Source organism: Chiloscyllium plagiosum, chromosome 30, assembly GCF_004010195.1.
Source record: "Chiloscyllium plagiosum isolate BGI_BamShark_2017 chromosome 30, ASM401019v2, whole genome shotgun sequence".
In the NCBI taxonomy this organism is placed as follows: Eukaryota; Metazoa; Chordata; class Chondrichthyes; order Orectolobiformes; family Hemiscylliidae; genus Chiloscyllium; species Chiloscyllium plagiosum.
In genome coordinates, this window is record NC_057739.1 from 28529774 (window position 1) to 28556752 (window position 26979).

At 37.2% G+C, this 26979-nt stretch overlaps 1 protein-coding gene across 7 annotated transcripts in view; it reads right to left on the bottom strand.

Annotated features, from left to right (window-relative positions):
* Positions 1–26979, bottom strand: part of mapkap1 (MAPK associated protein 1) — a 331621-nt gene that overhangs the window by 5753 nt on the left and 298889 nt on the right. For all 7 annotated transcript variants that reach the window (XM_043720206.1, XM_043720203.1, XM_043720205.1 and 4 more), the window contains one exon: positions 14647–14744. In XM_043720206.1, coding sequence (XP_043576141.1) covers positions 14647–14744 — 98 coding nt within the window. The remainder of the gene's footprint in view (positions 1–14646; positions 14745–26979) is intronic.

Here is a 26979-nt window from a genome sequence, read left to right on the forward strand (position 1 = left end):
CTCCCCCACTCACTTATTGTACTCTATGCTACTTTCTCCCCACCCCCACCCTCCTCTAGCTTATCTCTCCACACTTCAGGCTTTATTCCTGATGAAGGGCTTTTGCCCGAAACGTCGATTTTCCTGCTCCTTGGATGCTGCCTGAACTGCTGTGCTCTTCCAGCACCACTAATCCAGAATCACTCCCATATGATCTACTCATTGTGTTTCAAGAGAGAAAAAAAGCATTTTCTCCGTTTTTATTTTTTCAGAAACAGAGCCCATGACAGTCAAGAGAGATTTCAAAACAATGAGAGAAAAGCTAAATAAGGATTTAATATCTAGCAGGAACTTGCTGCAAGCTTTTGATGATAGTCTGGTGCTCTTCTTTCTTACCTTATGTCAGTACCTAAATCTGAAACATCAGATTGCTTTCCTTCCTAGAGGTGATGTAAATTCTGTTCCTCAAAACACTTGAACTTTTTTCAGCTACATCACAGGGAAAATTATATACTTGAAGGTATGTAATGGGAATGGACGTGAGGGATGATCATACCTTCTGCAGGATTTTTGAAACGGCAGCAAATCTCACTGTGTGACAGCAGCTTGTAAAAAATTGTTCTTTGCATCTTTATCAAGTGTTAAATAAGATTCAAACTAGCTGCAGTAGTATAAAACCAGGCAGAAATGTTCTTGAATGTCGGTGTAGTGATAGAATGCAGCATTACAGATCTCACCCCCTGCTACCCAGAATCTCAGCAATCCCCTTTTATAATTTTTTCTGTTCAAGTCCTAGACTGGGACTTGATCCCACAATCTTATGAGACACAGAAAAGAGTGGTACCCACTGAGCGTCAGCTTGTAGTCTTTTTAAAATAATTAACAAATACCCCCCGTAAAAGGGTGCAGTAACAAGAAACAACGTAGGAAATAAACCCAACAAATTCAGTTAAAATGTCATTTAGACATGCCAGCCCCTGTAGTGCCCACCAGTCATGGAAAATCTCAAGCAAATCAGTGGACTCTGCATGTTCCTTCTCTGTGAACACTCAAGTGAGAACATAGCTGTGGAAGATGGGCAGGCAGTTTAGCTGAATGAACCCCAAAGGGCACAACACTGAAAATCACATACTCCTTCTCATTCAATTTGAGTTGGCATTTACCTCATCCAAAAGCTGCTGCTGCAGTGCCTTAAAGCTGGACTATTTAAAGCTTTGGCATCAATGATATACAAACCCATGCCTCCAGAGAGGCTAAAATCTCAGCAGCTTAGAGTGTTCAACCAGGTTACTATGCCAACTCACCCCCTTATACAAAAATGTATTTTTAAGCAACCCATTCTTGACCTGCTACGATATTGAGTGCTGAAGTTGAGTGATTAAGGGAAGAGAAAGAGATGGTTCTTTGCTTTTCAAACATTTTCAGACTACTGGACTTAGTTCTTACAGTATACAGGAGAAGATATCAGCTTTTTTGGTGAATATCTAGTACATGACTAAGATTTATTCTATTCCTAAGGTTCAAAATAGTATACCAATTGGCGGCAAGGATAATAAGATATATAAAAAAAGTAAATATATAATTCAAGAACATAATGAAGCTGTTTTAATTAGAACTCATTAAGGATGGCAGAACTAATGATGTGACATAATTGTAACATGTGGGTGCTCCTGGATGTTTGTTTAGTTTAGTGAAAACATCTGCAGTAAGTGTTTGAAGTTTGAGCAATTTCAGCTCAGAGTTTATGACTGATGATGGCTGAACTCAGACACTGTGCTGCATCAGGGAAAAAGAAAGTTACCTGGATTCTTTGTACCAGAATGTAGATGCACCTTTTAGGAAAGGGACCTCTGATTCGATCTTTGTTCTGTCACAGAAATGTCTGACTGCTTGGGAGGCATGTAAAAAGCCCAACAGGCAGAAACTTTAATCTTCGTAATTGAGCAACAGGACTGAGATTATTTCAGCTTGGTTAGAGAGTTGAGGCTTACAGGATGCATGGGTCAATTGATCATGGTACAGGAATGCCACTTCAGAACAATCAAGGAATGCAGCAGAAAGGGGAACAATAAATAAATACAATAGTAAGGACAGTAAAGTCTGTGTTGCTTGCCTGGTGTAATGGTTTGGGACATTTAGTCAGGGCCAGAGAGGAACTTGCAGTCGGAGGGGGAAAATCCAGTCATCATGGTCCAAATAGACACGAGCAAAAAAGGCAGGAAAGGAGGTGCTTCTGCATAAGTCAGTACAAAGATCTGGGTGCCAAATTAAACAGAGGTTACAGTCTCTGGGTTATTACCAGAGTCACATGCAAACTGAAACAGGGCAAAGTGAATTAGATGAATGTGGGTCTAAAAGATTGATGTGGCCCAAATAGGTTCCGGTTCCTGTGGCATTGGCAGCAGTACTGGGGAAACGGATTCCTAATGATGGGACAATCTCCACCTGAACTACAGTTGTCTGATGTTCTTTTGAACGTCATAACATGCAAACAGACACGATTTAAAACTAAAGAGTAGGGGTATGAGATCAAATAGGTGTGTGTGGGGGGTAAATTGAAGAATGGACAGAAGGCAAAAGAGAAAGGTCTTAATATAGGAAATCGTAAACAGACCAATTCAGGAAACACAAATCCTAAGAGTACATCAATCGATAAGACTGGAAGTTACCAAAAAAAATACATGTCCTCGTAAGTGAATGCATGTAGCATTTTAAACAAAACATGAACTGAGACTGCAACACAAATATGATCTGGTAGCCAGTACAAAGACATGGTTGGGCCCTGAATATTGAAGGGTACAGGACATTTACGAAAGACAGGGAGTTAGGTAAATTAATTAATTGAGGAAGACCACCCAAATTCAGGGAATTAGCAATGTGGAAACAGTTTGGGTAGAGATGAGAAATGATAAAGGCAAGTCGTCACTTGTAGGAGTGGTGTACACAGACCATCTTAATGACAAATCACACAGGAGGGTGGAGCATAAAAGAATAATTAATGTAAATTTCTCAGAAGGTATGGTGATAATCTTGGGGGATTTTAATCTATATATGGACAAGTCAAGTCAGACAGGTAAAGGTATGATGATTTCATAGATCTTTTCAGGATACTTTCTTAGAAGAGCATGTTCGGGATCCAATCTAGACCTGGCCAGAACCAAGCTATATTAGACCTGTTACTGTGCAACAAGATAAGATTTATTCCTGATCTCAGAATCAAGGTGACCCTAGATACCAAAAACAATGTTGGAGGGAGTAAGGTGTAGGTTCTTAAACTATTTTTAAAAACGTAAACATCGGCATGAAAGCATGGCTGTGTAAAGTCACTTGGCAAACTAGGTTACAACGCAGGTCAATTCATTTGCAGTAGCACACATTGAAGGGAATATTTCAGAATACACATTTCGTAAAGAGTAAGAACATTTTCAGAGAACAGACCCCACCCCTAGTAGAAAAATTAAAGGTTGCATCAAAATCAAAGATAAAAAAACCTAATTGTGCAAATACAAGTAGCAGGTCAGAAGACTGGACAAAATGTTAAAAACAAACAGCAACGACTGTCTAAAAATATAAAGGGGGAAAATACAGGACAAAAGAAAACTATCTAGAAATAAGGATAGATAGAAATAATTTCAACAAATACTTTAAAAAAAGTTGAAATGAGCATTGGTCATATAAAAATGCCTTGAAATAATAATGGGATATCAGGTGACGACAGATGTGTGAAATCAATATTTTACACTTCACTGTAGAGGATAGAAGTAACATTCTGAAGCAACAATTAATCAGGAAAAGGAGGCTATGGAGGAACTCAGAATATCTACAATCGCCAGAGAAGTGGTATTGAGTAAACTGATGGATCTGCAGGCTAACAATGCCAGGGTCTCAATGGATTTCACTCTGGGGTCTTAAAGAATTGGCTAGTGAGATGTTTTGATTTTGATTTTGCAAACTCCCTAAAATTTATGGAAGATCCCTTGGATTCACACACATTAAATATAAATAATTTATTTATCTTTGTCTTTGGAATAGAAAGACTTCTGATCTCAACATTTTTTAAGGATTTCTTTTTAAGGATTTATTACAAATCCTACAGTTTCTGTAATTTTGAGTGACATAACAGATTTATGATAGAGGGGTTGGGACACTTAACATTATTTCTTGCCTACTGAAAAAAGGTACAATTCATTAAGCTATGAAAAATGTATACTGTAGTATTTAGTCTACAACTACACAACTGAACATTGCCATTATTGTACAATTTTGTGATAGTGCTGAAGTAATACAGCAGATGTTTCCTTGGTCAACTGTTTATCACTGATAGAAAACCTACAAGCATCTGACAATCTTCATTATCATATTGCCATTCAGAACTCTGCAGAATTCTAAAATGTATTTTTGAATGCAGTTAACCTATGCCTGAGGTGGCCCCTACTCCACACCATCTTGAGGGCAGTTCTTTATGTGATGACACACCTCTGCGCATAGTGCTTTGTAGACCAGTGAACAGAATAAAGGACATTTTAAAAACCATGAGTTCATGGTTGGATACACTGCTACAAAAATATATTTGGTTCTTAATGATTCTATTATTCCAAAGGTGACTGAAACAACTATTAAAAATATAAAAAAGCACAATTAAAATCGATTTTACCTACAATAGGATTGATCTTGAAGTGTAGGTGCTTTTCCAAACTTATGTTTCCACTTAAATACCTTTAAAACACAGTCATTTTTCTTGTCTCCTCCCTCTCAATGCCAGTCCAATTATATTGATGGATTTGAAGCTTTCTGGATGTTCATTATGTGTTTCAGGTTTTTGGAGATATTTGATCTTACATACATTTCTTTATTGTTTTGATTCTGTTATTTTTTACATATTCATGCCGACAGTGGCTTGGATTATGCTAATTTCTATAAAGAAAATATTTCCCCTATGTATTACACCAATGTTCATAATGACATATACATTCAAAATAGATTAGATTAGATTAGATTACTTACAGTGTGGAAACAGGCCCTTCGGCCCAACAAGTCCACACCGACCCGCCGAAGCGCAACCCACCCATACCCCTACATTTACCCCTTTAACCTAACACTACGGGCAATTTAGTATGGCCAATTCACCTGACCCGCACATCTTTGGACTGTGGGAGGAAACCGGAGCACCCGGAGGAAACCCACGCAGACACGGGGAGAATGTGCAAACTCCACACAGTCAGTCGTCTGAGTCGGGAATTGAACCCGGGTCTCTGGCGCTGTGAGGCAGCAGTGCTAACCACTGTGCCACCGTGCCGCATAAATACAAACCGTTGGATTTATGCACAAAGAACCTCCAAATGCATCACAATTCTATTTGCAATTTCTGAACCCGCAAATTGAATCAGATGAGTTTATAAAAAAAGCTAGAACTATGCTGTCTTGAATCTATGCAGCACTTGTATCATACAATTTGGAATATACAGGTTTATCTAAATTCATTGACTCCCTTTCCCCACAAACTAATCAGGCAATTCATAGGTTCACCCAGACCCATTCCCATAGCCTACATTTACCCCTGACTAATGCAACTAACACCATAGCATAGCCAATTCACCTGACTTGGACATCTTTTGGATTGTGGGAGAAAACCGGAGCACCCGGAGGAAACTCACGCAGCCACTGGGAGAATGTGCAAACTCCACGCAGTCGCCCGAGACGGGATTCGGACCTGGGTCCGTGATGCTGTGAGGCAGCAGTGCTAACCACTGAGCCACCATGCCGTCCATCTTTTATTAGAGTATAAGATTCACTGCGCTACATTTGGATAAGAATTTGAGGATTTGTATAAGTTTCCAAACAATCTTAATGCCTAGATTATTATTTTTTGGCATCAACATAAAATTGACTGGTGGGCTGAATACAAACCTAGTTTTTAAACAAAACAGCTTTGAAACCATATCATAATTAAAGAAAACATTATGAATTTGAAATAGTCCAAAATTAAGTTGGTAATATATAATTCTTGACTGTGTACAGGAACATGGCATGACAGGTGAGAAATTCCTCTCAGCAATTATTGCTTCTTAGCAGGCTGCCTGGAGGTGACACCAGTATGAGGTGTCTCCCTAAGCCAGTGGTGTAATGCATTTCTTTGTACAACATTCTAATTGAAGTAGTGTCAACTAGAGGCCCCAAAGAAAGATATGAAAGAGATTTTATATGTATATTCACACAATAAGGCACATTTTAAATTCTGAATTAAACAAAATTCAGTACTGGCTACACAATCTTATTGGAGAAAACTTATCTAATTTTCATAGTTTAGAAGTATGAATTAATAGGCAGCTTCACTTGCACAACATAAGTATTGTAACTAACAAAAAAAATCTGAATAACTTATAGTTATCCTTCAACTAAATTCCCTTTATTGTTTTGAGATTAGGTTCAATGCAATACTCCTGTTCCTGATGTTTTTTTTTTCCCCTGGAGTGCATAAGCATTAAAGCTGTGTGCCTCTGGCATCATAATTTCTGCATTTGATTGCTGCTCTACATCAGTAACCAAAGGCAGTTTGGATAGGCAAAGTGTTTGCAGGGGTGTTTTTTGAATGAACTGGAGAAAGAGTGGGATGTGAAGAAATGCAGTGCAGTGCATAGAAAATGGGAACCATTAAAATGTCAGTTAGATTAGAGGATGGCAAAGGTAGTTAGATAGGCAACAGTTTACTGGGAATAAGAGTCAAGGGAACAGAAGAGGTGGATCTCAAGGATTAGATGAGTTAGGTGAGGCCTCCAAGTCAGAGAAGTAACCTTCCACCATCGCCCTCTATTTCCTACCTTCGAGCCAATTTTGTACCCAAATAGCTAGTTCTCCCTGTATTGCATGTGATCTCACCTTGCTAACCAGTCCAAATGCAGAATGCCTTACTGAAGTCCACAAAGAGCACGTCCAACACTCTGACTTCATCAATTTTGTCACTTCTTCAAAAAACTCAAGCAAATTAGAGAGTCATGATTTCCCATGCACAAAGCCATGCTGACTGCCGCTAACTAGTCCATGCCTTTCCAAATATATGCAAGTCCTGCTCCCTCAGGATTCCCTCCAACAACTTACCCACCACCAATGTCCAGCTCACCAGTCTATAGTTCCCTGGCTTTTCCATATCACCTCTCTTACATAGTGGCACCACGTTAGCCAACCTCCAGTCTCCCAGCAACTCACGTGTGACTACCAATTATACAAATATCTCAGCAATCAGCCCAATAATCACTTGTCTAGCTTCTCACAAAGTTCTAGGGTACACGTGATCAGGTCCCAGGGATTTATATAGCTTTATGTGTTTTAAGACGTCCAGTGCCTCTTCTTCTGTAATATGCATACTTTTCAAGATATCACTATTTGTTTCCCCAAGTTCTGTAGCTTCCATATCCTTCTCTGCAATAAACGCTGATGCAAAATACTCGTTTAGTGTCTCACACATCTCCTGTGGCTCCATACATAGGCGACCTTGCTGATCTTTAAGGGGCCCTATTCTCTCCCGAGTTACTCTTTTGTCCTTAACATATTTGTAGAATCCTTTTGGATTCTCCTTAACCCAATTTGCCAAAGTTATCTCATGCCCCCTTTTTGATCTCCTGATTTCTTTCAGGTATACTCCTACTGTTGCAATACTCTTCTCGTTGTGGTCAGAGAGTGGGGCCTCAAGAGTATTAGATGTGGTCTATTTGAATCTAATCAATAGCTAATTTACCAGACATACACTAATTACTGCCTCTTGATCTTAAAGTAAGTTATCAACAACACGAACATAAGAAACAAGAATAAGAGTGAACCACATAGCTTCATAAGCCGAATCAGCAATTCAACGGAATTCCTCTTTTTTTTCTTCATGATCATCTTTAATTCTTCAAAAGATCAAAACTCTCTCAGCTTTGAATATACTCGATGATGGAGAGTACCCAATACTCTGAGTAGAGGATTCAAAAGATTCACAACCTACTGAATTGATACATTTCTCCTCTTGACAATCTTTAATGATGGTTCCTTTACTCTGAGGTTGTGTGCCAGTGCTTTAGATTCCTCAGCCAGAGGAAATAACCTCAATGTCTAACCTGCCAAACCTGTTCAGAATCGTGCATGAGAACTAATGGGATCACTTTAGATTCTCCTAAACCCCAAAAGGTCTAGGTTAAATTTATTCAGCCTTTTATCACAGAGCAATCCTCTAATTTCAGGAATCAATCTAGTGAACTTACACTGTAATGTCACCAAGGTAAGTATATCCTTTCTGAGACATGGAAACCAAAATAGCACTCAGGAAGTGTGACTGGACTGAAGGCCTATGCAACTTTAGTAAGATTTCCTTACTCTTGTTCTCCACGCCATCTACAATAAAGACTAAATATTATATGAAACTGAAAACAGAAATTGCTCAAGAAACTCAGCAGATCTGGCAGCATCCGTGGAAAGAAAGCAGAGTTAACTTTTCAAGTCCAGTGACACTTCTTCAGACCACCATATATTACATCTTCCTCTTTGCTTGCTGTATCTCATGTTCCTTACTGCTAAGCCATTCTGAACATCAACAGTTAAAGGCTCTCAGAACATTTTTAAAAAATCAAGCTTTTCTATTCTTGTAACCAAAGTGAATAACCTCACATTTCCCCATATTCCCTCACACTTCATCTGTCACTCTATTGCCTAATCACATATCTATACATTTGCAGCCTGTGTCCTCTTCACACTTACATTCCAATTTAGCTTTGCATTGTCAGCAAACTTTGATACATTACTCCAGTCTCAATGTTCAAGCCATCAGTAAAGATTCCAAATAGCAGAGACACAGAACACAGCCTTGCAGCACTTCACAAGTTTACTGCTGGCAACTTGAAAATGCTCCATCTACTTGTACTCACTGTTTCCTAAACTAACCTACTATGCATGTTTCTATAGTATCCCGGATGCTATAACTCTTATTTCACATATTAACCTTTACGTTAGTCTTATTTAATGCCCTTTGGAAATCTAAGGATAGTAATTTATTAGTGCTCTTTTACCCTACTAGCAAAATCCTTAATAAACTCAAATAAAATTGTAATGTGTTTTTGTTTTCATAACACCATATAGAAAATTACAATCTGATCAGACAGAGTCAAAAAACATCAAGACTTCCTTATTAATAGATTCCATCATTTTCCCAATGAGTAACATCAGGTTAACTGGTCTAGAGTTTCTAGTTTTCTCTCTTCTTTCTTTTCTGAATAACAAAGTTATATTTACTAACTTCCAATCTGCTGGGACTATTCTGAAATGTATAAACATTTGGAAAATCACAACTAATCTATCCACTATCTTTGCAGTTACTTTTAGAATGTTAGGGTGTAGATAATCGAGAGTTAGGCGTTTGTCAGCTTTTAGTCCTTTAAGATCCTCTAAGGCTCTTTTTCAGTTGATATTAATTATCTTAAGTTCCTCACTTATTTGCTTCTTGGTTATTTTTTATTTCTGATATGTAATTTTGACTCCTGCTGTGAAAACAGACAAAACATTTGTTCAATACCTCTGCTATTTCATGATCACTTATACCATCTTTATCTCTAAGGAGCTGTTTGCTTTACATATTTTTCTATATATCTGTAAAAGCTCTTATAGTTTGTCTTTTTAAAAACCTGGCTACATTACTCTCATATGTGGTACCAATGAATGTTCTATTCAGTATATTTCTCCACAGACCAGTAAAATACAGATCAGCATCACCATCCCTAATCACAGAGTTTCCAATTGGATTAACACCACTGAGCACTGGTGAGAGGCAGAGATGTGTATTTTCTCTCATGAGAGAGAGGGGAGAGAAAATAAATGTCACCTCGGGCATTTTCTTCTGCCTGTTTGTGGCCTGTTTCTGTAAGATATTGATGGAAGGTCAAATAATCAGATCACCACTCAACATCTTGTTCAGAGCTGCTGCAGTGCAAGGGCATCCAAGAAAGGAAAGCAAAAACAGATTAAAAAAGAGCAAGTTTCATCCTCAAAGCAAGACAATTGAATTCTTGTAATAAGATCAGCAAAGACTCTTTTAGGGAAACTTGTTTATTACAGAGCTGCACATAGAGCAGCAAGTCAAGATTGTGTACTTCCAATTCCCTGCACGATAATTAACTGTTCTCAGGAGGACTGTCTTGGGAGATTCTGAGCTTAGGTAAGGTGCATCCCATGGAAGAAAATAAAAATAAGAGGCCAAGAATGTCAAGCTGTGCAGCACCAATAAAAATCAGTTAAGCAACAATTAGATTTAAGAATTTTTTAAAAAATTACACATTCTTGAAAAGAATTCCACATATTGGTTGCATAAGGTGAATGCAACAAAAATATACATTGTGCACCCAATGAATTACTCATCTCATGTATGTCTTCAGGTTGACTGTAAGCCAGGCATGTTTCCTCAAAATAAAAGGAAACAGAAAACTAAGCAGCAAGCACAGTTTTAAACTGTTGTATGCTGTGCGAAGAGGCCACCTTTGCACATTTCCACTTTGTGTAGCTAAATTCTTTCTTGCCAAAGGTCAGAGTGATTCATACCTAAGGAAGTTCGATTGCAGGAAATATTGTGAACTAGCTCTAAATTCCAATGTATGGGTCCTAAACAGTACAGAAATTATTAGACAGCTAGAGAGAAATATAGAGGGTATATAAGCATATAGTATGCAAGAAAGTTGGAGTAGGTACAACAGTTGGTTCAGATTTTAAGGATTAAAAGAAAATATACTGATTGTAAGCGGAATTCAGAAGTGCACAGGCGTAACAGGAACATGAGCCATTTAGCTGCAGAAAGACATAAACACGATAATGTATGTAAAAGTTTAACTAAAGCAAAATTTTCAATTCTAAATGTATGGCAAGACATTGGCCTAGTGGTATTATCACTAGACAATTAATTCAGAGACCTGGTTCGGATTCCACCATGGCAGTTGAAGAAGTTTGAACTCAATAAAAGTCTGGAATTAAGAGACCAACAATGACCTGAAATCATTGCTGGTTGTCAGGAAAAACCCATCTGGATCATGAATATTCTTGAGGGAAGAAAACTGCTCCTACCTGGTCTGGCCTACATGTGTCTCCAGACCCATAGCAATATAGCTGACTCCTAACCATCCTTTGGGCAATTAGAGATGACCAGTGATGCCTACATCCCATGAAAGAAAATTGAAAAAAATATTTCAGAGAGACAATTGTTGTAAAGGGGAACTTGTCTGCATTTTCAAGAGACACAGTTACTGGAAATCAGCACAGCATTGTAAGGCTTGATTAGCCTTACAATGGAAAACACATCTTGACTGGTATAGCCATCTAATGAGACACTGATACTACCATTATCATGGACGATTTATGGTCAGGTGGCAAATAGTTTACGGAAAGGTTTACAAGAATGTAAAGATATCTTTTTCATTGAGTTGTGTGTGTGTGTCTCTCTCTCTCTGTCAAGCTAAATCCATGTTACACATACTGGTAGAGTAAAGCTTTTGTCTTGTTAGACCCTTAACTATCTTTATGTCAATGTTACTTGAAACAATACATCATCACAAATCTCTTTCCATCATTTCTCTTTCCTGACCTAGTTAACAAACTTTATTACCACCAGTTCTGTCTGCTAAATATGCACCATTTCAAACCATGGTGTCATGCTGCTTGGAGAGGACCTTAAAAAAAACATACTCACCAACCAGCTAATTGGCAAATGAAAACACTGGCAAGAGTTTATGCCCATGGAAAATGCTCATAATCTAGGAACTGAGTTACATGGTGACAGACACCTTAATATTAAACTTGCCTTGGGATTGAGGCAATAAACCATGGAAATCAGTATTTTTCTCTGTGTTAAGTTAGCTTATCTTGCGAGGATAGCAGCAAAAGCATTAGAATTGACCTCAACATCCCAGTTTATGAAGCAAAAGTAAATTGGGTCAGCGTTCCTATTTATGATTAGTACTCAGTGACCTATCTGGAAATCTATGCACATGGACACTAGATAAAAACAGATGCTCAGCTGTTAAAGTCTTTGTTGTCAGATAGTTCGCTATCACTGCATGTGAATTACATCGGAAGAATGGTCACTAAGATGACAGTGCCCCATGGGTGCAATATCATACTTTAGTAACTAGTTCATAAAGGGTGAGGATGCAATAAAATTAATGGAATAAAATGAGAAAAAACCGTTAAGGTCCATCCTGAAATTCTTATTCCATTTATGAAAAGGATCCATGTGAAAAGAAGGAAAAGTTTCTATACCTTTAGTTTTGATTTAAAAAAATCTTGTAGAATTCAATTATTCCCCACTGTGGAAAACAAAGGATTGAGGTGCTATGACCTAAAGCCCATTACAGAGGAAGCACGCAGGAATTGATCCAGGTCTCAACCCCTTTTTGGGCTCTGCACAAACTAAATAGTTATTCAAAATTATAATGGCAGATGTAAAAATTTACTCATAAATCTTTTCCAGACTGAAACTGCACCAAACAATAATTTATAAAGCTTCAAATTATAAGTTCCCAGTCCAGTCCATTAAAGGTTCCTTAAATTAATTCACATACTTCCTTAATGTCTGCCCTAGATGACAAATTTTCCCAACTGGGATGTGATCTACTAATCTGATAAGATATCAAAATAATATTGCCATTTTGTATGGTTTTGATTTCAAAGCCAAAAATCTATACTTAAAATACCTCCCTAATTAAATCTAAACTTGCTTCAACATACTTGAGGATAAGTGACATCTCAATAGATTTATACTAACTTTAGGTCAATGAAACTGTACTACGTTATATTATTTACATAAATCTTTGAGTGTCCCTTGATTACAACAATTAAGACTATAAATACTTCTTACTCTAGCTGCCTACACTAATATTAATTTTGACCTTTCAGGTAATCCTTTAATCCCTTGCGATGCTTATGCATCTCATTTTCACTGAAGGTTATATTTAGCTATTGTTGAGGCAGCTGAACTAAAAACAAGAATTTATTAATGAAACATGTTTCAAATTCATTAGAAGTTTGCAACAGAATTCTCACTGTTACAGTTGACTTTATATTGATGTTATCTACTATAATGGCACTTCATCAAGATAATATTCATTGAAGAGTTAAAAGTGGAGACCCAGCAGGCATGAAAATGCTATGATCATATGCACAATGGTTCAATTTCACAATATTGGGAAGAGTTTTAAAAAGTGACAAACTGTGACAGAACTTCAATAAAATGGCAGGATTTCTTAGTGTAAAGGAAATTCAAGAGCTTACTCTACAACATAGCAAAGAGAACTAATCAAACAGACAGATCACCTGTTAGAATTTCCTCCGAAAACACTCTTCAAACCTATTTGAGCTTAAAGAATAAGATGCACAAAACGTACTCATTATCTCTCGTTCTCTCTTTCGAGATTCATATATTTTTGTCATTAAGATGAAACACCATTCAACTTAAATGCAATTTGAATTAAATACTACATCTGTTTCAATGTTAATGTTTTTACACAGAAGATTTTTGTTTTGATAAGTTAAAGCACTCTGTTGAAGCACTGTATCATTTACATTTTAATTGTAATTGTGATGCTTAACAGAATCTGTAAAACGCTGTCTAAAAGCCAAACATATAAACTGTGTGTACACATAAAAACAGAGTGTGCAGAAAAGAAAATACAACAAAAAATCAAAATCATCATAATTATTTTGGTCAGCCTGAATACTTTTGATCCATTAACAATATCAGGATGTTTCACTGTTTGGAAATACAAGTTGCCTTTCCAAAAAAACACATCTAATCAATTCTCAGATGACCAGGACCATTATGTGAAAAGGAATATTGGGTTTTCCTTACTGCCAAGCTACTTTGGCATCTGGTAAAACTGTTTAGCAGAGTCAACATGTACATCTTACCTGACACGTAACACTGGGAAAAAAAAGAGCAACTCTTCATTTTAATCACTATTACAATTTACATAACTTATTTTATGTTGTGGTGAACTAGGCAATCTAAAGTACCCAGGAAGCTTGCACAAATCTGTTGCTACAACTTTAATCTTTCTGCCCATAGGGGTTTAACAAAAGAAATACTGTCATATTTCCCCTGTTTTGAAAATTTACCAAGGGTTTTGATATTAGGATGCAAGATCTTTGCTCACATGTCCCATAGAGTTAAGCCTACTTAAAATTCTTACTTTTAGCTAGTGTCTGGAGATTGACACCACTGTTTAACTGTAAATATGGGAGAGTGTTGTACTTTGCAAACACAGTGCAGCATAACTGCCAGCATCAGTGTGTGGTGTACTACATTAGAAGTAAACATGCTTACCTTTCTAACATAAAATGGTCATTAATAGAAAAACAGGTCTGTCAACTGATTTGAAACAACAATTCAGTTGTGCATAGACAAACTTATGGAAGAACATTTTTAACTCATTTTCGATTGTAAGATGTTTACTATTTCTAAGATGCAAATTGAGGATATAGCTGATGACTGTTGAAATGCAGTAATGATACCACATATCTTCAGTTTGTCAGAAATCACCTTTGAGTTTTTAAGAGTGAACCAACATTTTAATCTGACGGACAGAATTTATTGTCATGCTGTCATTAGGAACCAATTTTTCTTTGGTGACCAGTTTGCAAAATGCATGCTTTTCTACCAACCTTCAGCACAATTTCATTGACTGTGTTGGTGTCTGCTTCAAAGTAGAGATGTTTGTGGTCATGATTGCTTAGATAGGTGAGCTTGAATACTGCATGGCCTGCAAGGCAAACAAAGGACAGGAGTCAAACAGATGAACAGAGTTTTACTACGGATGCAGCTTGACAAAGAAACAGATGGTGATATTAATGTCCCATCAGCAGAACAGAAGGAAATTGCATGATGGCGACAGCCTCCGCATGTCATTTCAACATCATTCAGGCAAAACTCACCACAAAGGCAACAGAACCCTTTTTAATATAATTTCATTCCCCATCCTATCACAATGGACAAAGTGCAAAATCAATCATTTGGTTAGTTAGGTCCTCTGTCAATTCTTTGTTATTTGAGTTGTGATGGGGGAGGGGAAGCAATGGTGTTAAGAAAAGAAAAGAGAAGAAACCAGACTGTGCTTGGGATAACCATTACAGGAAAATAAGTATTAATATTTATGGTAGATTTATCAAGGCATTTACTGCTTCACAGTATGCACAGATGTAATACGTCAATAATCTGCTACATGACCTTCCCTAAATTCTACAAATCTGGGTGGTTATGGTAACAGATACTACAGAATAAAAGCTTTATAATTTTATCTTTTGATGCAAAGTCAAATTTTAAAATACATGCTTAATTCAACATCCATTTCAAGCAGATTGCTCATGATAGAATTTAGAAATGAGGAAAGTACATAAGCTTTTAGAATTTCTCTCGGAAATAAACAAGAACATTATAAATGCAGTATCATAAGGACAACATTGCATTATTCGTATTTGTTTTCCATTCAACATCACTATAACATTATGGACTGATTACGGATCCCCCAAAAGTACTTAATGCTACAAATCTGCATTTAGACTGGCTTGTTACATAAACAACAGTACAGTGGTACAAGCAGATTATTCTGTCAACATATCAGGTCACTGATTGGTAAAGGTAAAGTTGCTATAGTCCAAGTTGACCATAGGCTGCTCTCTCATTAGAGGTAGATGACTGCTGGTGGTTTAGCCTGAGGATCACCATGCCTCAGGTGAGGGAAGAGGTTTCATTACATTCAGGACAATATCGCTAGTATAGCACAGTAAGCTTTGACAATTGTCCATATGGCAAGTTTCTGAGCTCATCTGTCAGGAGAACCACTAAGCCGAAATAGAGAATGAAACCAACCCAAATTGCATTCATCCATCTCCAAAAATGGGCACTGAAGGAGGGAAAGGAAGAAGGGCAAAAGTTACATAGAAATAAGTGTATCCTGAACACATGCTCAACTTCAAACCAAGACCGTGAGTAACATTTCAGGAATTTCCCTTTGACTCCCATCACTGCCTGCAACAACGTACCTGCACCACTGAAATTTGAGGAATGAAACCCACAAAAACTTTGAACTTGTTGAAAAAGCAGAAAAGTTTTACCATACCTGGTCAGGTATAACAAATTTGAATTTGGTTATCATAAAACACATTTGCTCTTCATAGCATCTACATATTATAACTGAACATCTATCATCAAAACTTCAAAAGTAAACTAAATTGCTGTCTTGAATGCTCCAAATTAGTTTCAAATAGGCTGTTTTAATATTTATCATTGATAATATTTATTGACTGCCAACTCTTAGCTATAGCTGAAAACGTGTTGCTGGAAAAGCGCAACAGGTCAGGCAGCATCCAAGGAACAGGAGAATCGACGTTTCGGGCATAAGCCCTTCTTCAGGAATGAGGAAAGCGTGTCCAGCAGGCTAAGATAAAAGGTAGGGAGGAGGGACGGGGGGGAGGGGCGTTGAAAATGCGATAGGTGGAAGGAGGTCAAGGTGAGGGTGATAGGCCGGAGTGGGGTGGGGGCGGAGAGGTCAGGAAGATGATTGCAGGTTAGGAAGGCGGTGTGTAACAGGAGTGCGCAGGGTTTGGGGCCTGGCTTTGCTGCTCCTCTCCTTTGTAAAATTGCTGTTTCTGTATATAGCTGTTAATGTTAATTGTTTTGTAAACTGTGAATTATCTAATAATAAAAAAAACAGGAGTGTGAAAGGCTCTGCTCACTCTAGGAGGAGGGAGGGGGGGAGGTGTGGGCGCAAGTTTTGCATTTCTTGCGGTTGCAGGGGAAGGTGCCGGGAGTGGAGGTTGGGTTAATGGGGGGGTGTGGACCTGACGAGGGAGTCACGGAGGGAGTGGTCTTTTCGGAATCAGGCAGATCTTGCATGGATAAGAATAGTGAAACTATCATTTACTATAATGAGGCAAATCAGTCAGTAATGTTTGACTTTTGCAAACAAACAGTTATCCCAAAGTTGTTGTTAAAGATATTCTGCTCCTTCCCAGGGTGCAGTGTTATTGTCCTTGTTGATAAACTCAACAGTGTAAGAAATGAAACGCTGTGAACTGGAAGTATATGTCAACGTATTCCTCACAAAGGATATCTGGAAAAGTTAGGGCTAGTGTATTCAGGAACTAGTGAATTTTTAATGGTTTAAGTGCTAATTATTGTCAAGCAACTTCTCGGACAAGGAGAATTAATTTTAAAATGTGAAGGGGTGAACTGAAAGTCTCAATCCCTCAGTGGTTAGTATTGAAGATATAGAAAAGAAGTTTTGTGCTCTCTCAATCCGATCTGTCATTCCAAATGTTTATTCCTTATCTATTTATAACTTATACTTTGTGCTTTATATTTACTAATTTAGATTTCCAGGTGTCACATTGAAGATGCATTCAAAATGCTCGTGGATAGTGGTAATGTCACTGAATTTTCAATCTGGAATCCCACAACAACATTCTGGGGACATGGGTTTGAATTCCACTGCAGCAGCTGGTGCATTTGAATTCAATAAAATGTGGAATAAAAAACAAATGTATTGGTGACCATATAACCACGATTAACGTTCCCTCTAAGATGCATGGCTTTGTGACATAATATAATGCTTTATTTTTCATATGTAATTGCAAATTGACAGTGAGCATCAAATACCTGGAGATGAAAATTTCACAGAAAATATCTATTTAAAGTTGCCTTTGAGTCTCAAAATTATCCAACAGCTTAAAGCTTTTGTTAATTTTCTTATTCCAATGCACCTCTATAAACTTGCATATGTATTGGATTTACAAACAGTTCAACTTTGCACAAAATTTTTAAACCTACCCTTTCTCTACAGGAGAAATTAATGATGTCTTTCATCAAGAGACAGCTGCTGCTTTTCAAACATTCACATCAAATTTCAGTTTGCAAGAATTTGGAATTAAAATTGAAAAGGTCGCTTCATAGTGATCATAATGACAGATGCTATACAGAAATATTTTCCCTTTACATGTGGATAAAGTCTACTCCATAAATACAAAATCAAGACATCTAGTGGCAGTAAAAGGTTACTGCACTTGCCTTAGATTTTTCACCGAGCAGAATAACAGCTATATGAAGCAAAATAAAACTGAAAATAAAATAGTACCTCAGGATGAAGTGACAGCATTGTTGATGCGATTTACATTATTTTGTTCTGACATGAACAAGGAGGTTTTGTAAACTGAAAAACTGATCGTGAAAGCGATTAAACACAACTCAATTTACAAAATAACCTTTATTCCCCTTTGTGCACTGAACGAAGATAACTTTTCACAAGATGAACTGGAGGATTTCCCGCTCAAAAATCAGTTAATTATTTGATTTGATTTCAGAAATATGAGATTTGAATTTTTGGTTAATGTATGGAAAAAAAAGAGCAAACATATTTGAAGAAAAAGAACAAATAAAATGTAGTATTGATGACATCATTATTTCAGTAATTGACCCTGCACAGCTCAACTTTTATTCAATAGAACATACAACAATAATTTCTAAGAAAGAAATACTTTAGGCTGAATGTATCCTTGTTGCACTTCCCTTCTATCCCGGGGATTGTTTTCATAAATAATTGTCTCCATGCACGGAGTGAAGTTGTATTTAAAATTGCCTTTTACTGGTCAAGTCAAGGTGGAGATCAGAATTTCCAATGTACAAATTTCTTACAAATTTGAAATCAAGTAGTAATCCAGTCAAATGAAATGGTCAGCAGATCTGCCCCTATCAAAAGTACATGATGGAATCTACTAACCAGTACATTCATAATTTTGTAAAGGATGCACTGAAAATTTCTGTAACTAACTGACAACACCAAAGAAATATCGTAAAGGTTTTGTATATGACCACAAAATAGCAGAGAACCCAGAATCTACAGAATGTTCCACGTCTAAATAAAACATGCTTGAACTAATTAAAATGAGGCATCATATTAGAGTTTATATTGAGGTGAATGTCACAAATATTGTATTATGTAGCACTGACTAGCCATGATGGCATAACATTTGTCTCCTCCAAATTAATATAAACACTATAAAAATAACTTTTCAGGTGAGCGACTATGTATTGACATTGGGAGGAATGGTTTTGTGGAGTGGGAGTATAGGGGGAAGCAGCAGTGAGACAGAAGATTTCAGGAATATTAAATAAAAAAAGTGTGGATGCTGGAAATCAGAAACAAAAACAAATTGTGGCTAAAACTCAATGTCTGGCACATCAGTGGAGAGAAAGCAGAGTTAATGTTTCGCATCCAGTGACCCCTACCTCAGAACTGTCAACTCCACCCTTCTCCTTAGTAACAGTTTGAGATTAAGTAAGTCTGTTTGTAATCTCAATGCGATATTTGTCTTGAAATGAGCTTCCAACCAAATATTTTTGTCATAAAGATTGCCTATTTACAGCTCAATAACACTGTGCAATTATGTACTATTTCAGTTCATCTACGCTGAAAACCTCAGTTGTGCTATTGTTACTTTAAAACTTGATATTTCAAACACATTCATGATGGTCTTCCAAATTCCACTGTCCATAAATCTGACTCCATCCAAAGCTTTATTGTGTCTTAACTCGTGTCAAAACCCTTTCCCCTATCACTCATGTTTGTTGACGTACACTGGCCTCTGTCAAGTAACATTTGATTTTAAAATTCTCACCCTTGTTCTCAAATCCATTGACGGTCTCATCTCTCTCTATCATAATGGTCTCCTCTAGCCCCATAATGTTCCCAAGTCACGTGTACTCTAATTCTGACATCTCCAATTTTAATCGTACTGTTAGTGGCCATGCTATCCTTTGCCTCAGTGTTACCTCTGAAATATCATCCCCTATAGTTCCTCACATTACATTCCTTTTTTAAGAGGCTCGTTAAAACCTTTTTGACCATGGATTTAGGCATCTAACCTAATATTTGCATTTGTGACTTGGTGTAGTATTCTCTTTTTAAAATTTTTCTTGTTAGTTCATGTGATGTGGGTATCTCTGGCTCGACCATTATTTATTGGCATCCCCATTTGCCCAGAGGGCAGTAAAGTGTCAACCAAATTGCTGTGGATCTGGAGACCGTGTAAGCATGGAAGATTTCCTTCAGTGAAGAACATTCGTAAATCTGGTGGGTTTTTTCCCCGATAATCAGTAATGGTTTTTTGGTCAAATAATCCTTAACTCTAGATTCTTCATTGAATTCAAATTCTATCATCTGCCATGGCAAAATTTGAACTCAGGCCCCCAGAACATTCAGAGAAAGTGAGGACTGCAGAGGCTGGACATCAGAGTTGAGAGTGTAGTGCTGGAAAAGCACAGCAGGTCAGGCAGCATCCGAGGAGCAGGAGAATCGACGTTTTGGGCATAAGCCCTTTATCAGGAATGAGGCTTGTGGGTCGGGGCTGAGAGATAAATGGGAGGAGATGTGGTTTGGGGAAAGGTAGCTGAGAAAACGATAGGTGGATGAAGGTGAGGGAGAAGGTGATAGGTCAAAGGCGGGGGGGGGAGTGATGGACAGGTCCGGAGGCAGTGCTGAGTTGGAGGCTTGGCAATGGGTGTGAGTGTCCCACAGATGTTCTCTGAAACAATCTGCAAGAAGGCATCCTGTCTCCTCGATGTAGAGACGACCACATCCGGGTGCAATGGATGCAGTAGACGACATTGGTAAAGATAAAGTAAATTTCTGATGGACGTGAAAGAAACCCTTGGGCCTTGGAGGGAGGTGAGGGGAGTGGTATGGGCGCAGGTTTTGCACTTCCTGCGGTGGCAGGGAAAGGCGCTAGGAGTGGGGTATGTGGACCTGAGGAGGGAGTCAGGGAGGGAATGGTCTTTTCGGAAAGCTGATAGGGGTGGGGAGGGAAATATACCACTGGTGGTGGGATCCGTTTGGAGGTGGCGGTGGATGATGTGGTGGAAGGTGAGGATCGGAGGGTTCTGTTCTTGTTGCATTGGGAGGGAGGGTGTTCAAGGGCGGTGGTGAAGTGCAGGAGCTATGCTGAAGGGCATTGTCAACCACATGGGAAGGTAAGTTGCAATCATTGACGAAGGAAGCCATCTGGGACTTTTGAGGTGGAATTGGTCATCCAGGGAATAGATGTGGCAGAGGCAGAGGAATTGGGAATAAGGGATGATGTTTTTACAGGAGGTAGGGTGGGAGGAGGTGTAATGTAGGTTTTTTTTTAACAGGAGATAGGGTGGGAGGAGGTGGAGCCTAGGTTTTTTTTTAAAACAGGTGGTGTCTACACCTCTCATGATTTTGTAGGCCTCAACCAGGTCACCCCCTACTTCCTTTTTTCCAATGAAAATAATTCAAATCTACTCAACCTCTCCTCATAGCTAGCACCGTCCATGCCAGGCAACATCCTGGTGAACCTCCTCTGCACCCTCTCCAAAGCATCCACATCCTTTTGGTAATGTGGCGACTAGAACTGTATGCTGTATTCCAAATGTGGAGAAGATTTGATCTCACTCAGTAGCTTCAAACTATTAGCTATCACCATGACTGTTCCACTGCATCTTCCTTACAACTACAATGGCCCCATAACAGGCAAATCCCAAAGGGTTAAAAGAATAGTTTTCTGAGATAAGTTGATTGTTTGTGTGAACATGCTAGTATTGTGCAGCAAAATACTTCAACTTCTGACAGGATTATTTCATCCTAAATGCAAAGCTAAATTCAACCAATTAGAAGGCAATACAGAATCGAGAGAAGGCTACAATACTGGTGCTTAGATCAGAGTGGTGCTGGAAAAACACAGGTCAGGCAGCATCCGAGGAGCAGGAAAATCGACGTTTCGGGCAAAAGCCCTTCATCAGGAATAGAGCATTCCTGATGAAGGGCTTTTTCCCGAAACATTGATTTTCCTTCTCCTTGGATGCTGCCTGACCTGCTGTGCTTTTCCAGCACCACTCTGACCTAAACTCTGGTTTCCAGCATCTGCAGTCCTCACTTTTGCCTACACTACTGGTGCATCAATTCCAATCCATATTAACAGTTAACGTTGTTTAATATTGGGAATTTGGGTAACAACAAAAAGAAAGATGCCCCCATATCTGAAATCTTCACACAATGTTAAATGATCTTCTATGGTTGCTGGACAGTTTATTTTTAGCATGATAGCAATCATAAGTTGAAGTCATTATCCAGTCCTCATACTGTAGATGTGTGCACATGCCTATCTGTTTCAGGAATGGAGTTTTCTATGGTTCACATAAATTTCAAAACTTAGAATGAAGGAAATATTTTCTGAAAAAAAATCAACAATGAATTGAAAATTTAAAAAAAAAATCAAAGGTGAATTCATATACTTAAAATGAACACTGTTGAAGAAAAAAAAATCCCTTATCTAACGCAGCTGAAGATCAAGACACATATCACAAACAGCAAATAGTAATCATGCAGCACCAGAAGTGATAGAACCGAGGTGATTTTTTATAACATAAGAACAATTCACTTGGAAAAAATCTCCAACTGCACCCATCATGACTGTTTTTCACTGGTCTAACTCAGTTTATTTTATGGTAAACGCGAGACTAACTGTATTTTTACATTAATAGAAATATCCTGCAGTTTGTTTTTAAATTCACAAATATTTCTACAAAAGAATGGGAAACTAAATACTCATGACATATTAATTAGAGCTTCCTACTGATTTCATTGTAAAAAGGGCAATTAAACATAATTATGATTTACTAGCCATTAAGATAAATTCCCAAATCGGAAATTGTCAAATAATTTAAAAAATATTTTAAAGCATTTGACAAAAAGCCCCTAGTGGTACTAATGTCCAATGTATTTTAAAAATCTCAATGAAAAAAAATCTTAATTAGATGCTCATTAGTATGTAAATACATTCATGTTTGTTAAACCGAGTAAGGACGATTCTACAGAAATCCCTATTTAAAAGTTATTACAACTAATTCAAAGCTCACCACTGGTTGGTTTACAGTTTTTTTAAAAAAAGAAAAATAATACCTTCTTATTTCAGGTGTTAGTGGTACAACATCTGGTTTAATGAGACACTTATGTTTGTTCTGACTTTTGTTATACTGGTGGCAAAATTTTAAAAAAAATCACATGCATAATTTCTCTCAATCTTTCATATATAGAAATGAGCTGCTTGAACAGCTGCTCACTATTATATTGCCTTCATATGAGAGGCTAAATAGTGCATGTTGGCTGTCAATATAACAATGTGGGGTGCTTAGGACACTTGTCTCTATTCCCTGCAAGTGTACAAATACATAGAGTTATGGTTATGGTCATGAATGGAATTGACCAATTCTCTCCTTCTCTCCCAGCCCAGAAGGCCAAATTGAAGCACCTCTACTGTTAACCAAGGTCAGATTAGCCAAGTTAAAAGTGACCAGGGATTAAATTTAGGTTTTTCTTCATATGAATGATTGTGTTCACAAGGCAGCGAATTTGCTAATTTGTGTGTCAAGGGAACTAGTGTGACCTTGCGTGGAAAGTTTTCACAGGAAATTCAACATATATACACAAAATATTTTTCAAAGAATCTGCAAAGCTTAACAGTACTTTTTAATAAGTGCCTGTTTTGCCATGAAATGCTGTAATTCGTTGGCATATATTTGATTGAACAGTACTGAGATTAGTGACTTAATATGAAGAATAAGACTACATATTTAAAGGTGCTACGTATAGAGTTCGTGCTTGCCACAGTTATACACAACTGTGTTTTTATTCTTTTAATATGCTCTGATACGATCTTTTTTCAATGGCAGCTGAATTGTAAAATAAATCAATAATAATTTAATTTGTCATTCTTTCTTCCTCAAAATAAAAACAATGCAAAAACTCAACCAATCTAGTGTTGTCAGAAGATCAATAAGTCTAATATTTCCATACATATATTCTTTCCAAATATTCAGTTCTATTTCACATTTTTGATGGCGTGTACTTTAGAACGTATGCATATATATAATTCACTACAATTAGCATTCACATTAAAATGCAAGAACAACATTACCTATGGAAAAGAATTAAAAACTAAAGAAAATATGTTTTGTAACTGCATCCCTCCAAAGATGCAGTCTGATTGTTTTTACTTAAAAGCTTGATGGAAATATAAGTGTTGGAAATACTCAGTATGTCTGGCAGCATCTGTAAGGAGAGGAAGAAGTTAATACTTTGAGGCAAGTATGACTTTTTCTCGGTGAAGAGTATTAATTGACTCAAATCGTTAACTCTCTTTCTCTCTTCACAAAGACAACGAAATTTGGTGAGTCTTTCCAGGATTTCAGATTTCCAGCATCTGTAGCAACATGCCGATGTATTTTTGTATAAGTTTGGTAGCTTCCTTGTGAAGAACTCGGGGGGGGGGGGGGGAGGCTCAATTTCAGGAAACTGAAACAACGATCTTTTGATAAATGACAAGCTAGAGAAGTAATGACCATGGGAGGTATGAGGTAGATGAAAAATGAATGGTCTTTGGGATGCATTCATTCAGAAACTAGATTAAAAAGAAACTGTGTTAGGAAAGTACAGATAGCTATGGAAGATCAAGTTTGTTAAAATGCTGCAACATTTGGATACAAAAGACAAAGCAGGTGAAGTCAAGTACAAAATATCATCTTAAAATATTGGGATAATAGAACATAACATAATATAAAATGAACCAACAGAAATAGGATAAATTGAAACAGCAAATTCACTATATTCTATTTTTAAGAACAACAGTGAGATAATATACATTTTGCTTTGACATGGGAAATAGTGATAATTTAAAATAGGGCAGGGAAATAGGGGTATTAAGTATCAGAATTCTCTTCAGAACTATAATATCTCTCCACTAAGAAATATTTTGATACCTCTTCCAAAAGAAAAGCAGTTAGCTTCAACAGTGTTTTGCTTGATCAACAATTTTTTTTTCAATATATTAGGGAGGAAGAAAGTTGAACTGAATAACAAGGCAATATACGACAGTTCAAATTTCACTATTTTGTCGATAGTAACACATTTGACCTACCAAACATATCTGATGTGACAAGGTATGAACTTCAACAATGTTGAAATTTCTAAATAAGTGATCATAAAATAGAGATGGACCGGAAAGTGGAAAAGATTGCTTAAATCATAATACATTGCCTTTTTAAATAACACTGCATTCTAAATCAGTCACTACTAGTTGGATGGCACCAGAGTTTAAATATTATAATTAACTGCAATCCTTCCCTGTGACAAATTGACACAAAAACTTCTTATTAATACATTGGTTAAATGGCAGGGACCGCAGTGACTAGCTGTATAAGGATTAAACTATTTGCTGCAGACTACCACATCCTTTTCCTTTTTCCCCGTTACCAACTAAATCATTTTGGAATGCATTGCAGCTCACCTTGTAAATCACAGTACACCCCACTGCCACCACTACCTCACCAGTCTTGTTTTAGGAACAGATGATAAATAAATCAAAGTGCACTAAGCAGCGCTTCCACATGGCAATCGCCTCCTTCATTCCTTCTGCAGCTCATCAATCAAACTATTGTCTACTTGAAAGCCAAGGCTTGTAAATGTCATCTCCACTCAAGCCCAAGGAGAGGAAAATCAAAATGTTGCAAGGAGTTTTAATTGGATAGTGTAATTAAACTAAAAAGACCCCGGTGGACCAGCTTTGACAGGATAGCCAAGACCCTTCTTTATGGAGCTATGAAATAGTATTTGTATGAGAATAAGGTGATGTGCATCATGAGTATTTCCTGTACTTCCAATCTGGGTATTATTGGTGCTTACTACAATCTCAATTAGGTTTTGAATGAATTAAGTATTAAATCCATCAAACTCTTTATTAGCATATTTTGAAGGGAAGGAAAAATGTACCTACTCATTAGAAGACAAAATAAGCTTCCTCTATTTGCAACATCTGTAATGGGTTTAAGAAATTAGACAGAATTCTGATCTTTTTTGATATGCTTATTTCTCTCAGGATTGAAACAGTTAAATCTTATGAAGAACGACTTTTCTTTACAGAACATCATTTTAATAATTACAAGAATGTTTTTGAATAATAGAAAATAAAGAGAAAGGAAAATGAGTACAGAAGATAATTTTTCTAAAACAGATATTTACTTATTTGATTCCCTTCTTCTCTAAAATCCTTAAAGTTTAAAATAGAGGTGACTTGTTTCTAGAGCTCTACTACCCTCACAGCCATTTAGAGGTGCACAGGAACTATCAGAGTTCAGACTTCCCAACACAACCTTGCCTACTTCACTCAACTATTTATGCTACAGATCATAATTATGAATTACTTATTTCTTGTCCACTTTAATAACTAAGTAAACATGCCAATGAAAAGCACCCAAGTACCAACAATATTTTAAGTTTTTATAATCTGTATGTTTCTTTAATGGCCAGTACTTGCAAAGAAATACTCAGAGTAGAACATCATGACCGGTCAGAGTAATAAACTGAACTGAACTCCTTACCCCTGCAACAGTAGAAACAATCTTATAAATTAGAACCTGCACACACACAGATTGACACTGATGTAGCAAAGAATTAAAATAATGCCAATGTTGACTCATATTGCCAAATCAAATTGTAGGGATTTTGGAAATAAGGGACATGGACAGTACAAGGCAAAATTATTGTTTTTTTAAAAAAATCCTCAAACTCTTGTTCTATAACAAGAAGGTTAAATAATTTCAAATTATAATACAAGGAGGAAAATAATATGCTCCTTACTGTTGTAAATAGTTCCAACTAGTAAGAAATAATATATTGAACAGTTCGAGGTGGTGTGGCAAGATGTTTTTCTTTATATTATCACCAGTTGCTGCCATTCTTCTCCAATACTCTATCCAACATAGATTAAGTAGCACCATGACGGGAAATGCATCAATAGAAAAATGTGCACGTGGCTTTTACATCTTACCACAATCGACAAGTTGGCACCAGATTTCAAGTATAAATTATCTCGTCTGACAACTGATAAAGTATCCAAAAATTCCTAATGTATTAAAAAACTGGACTTACA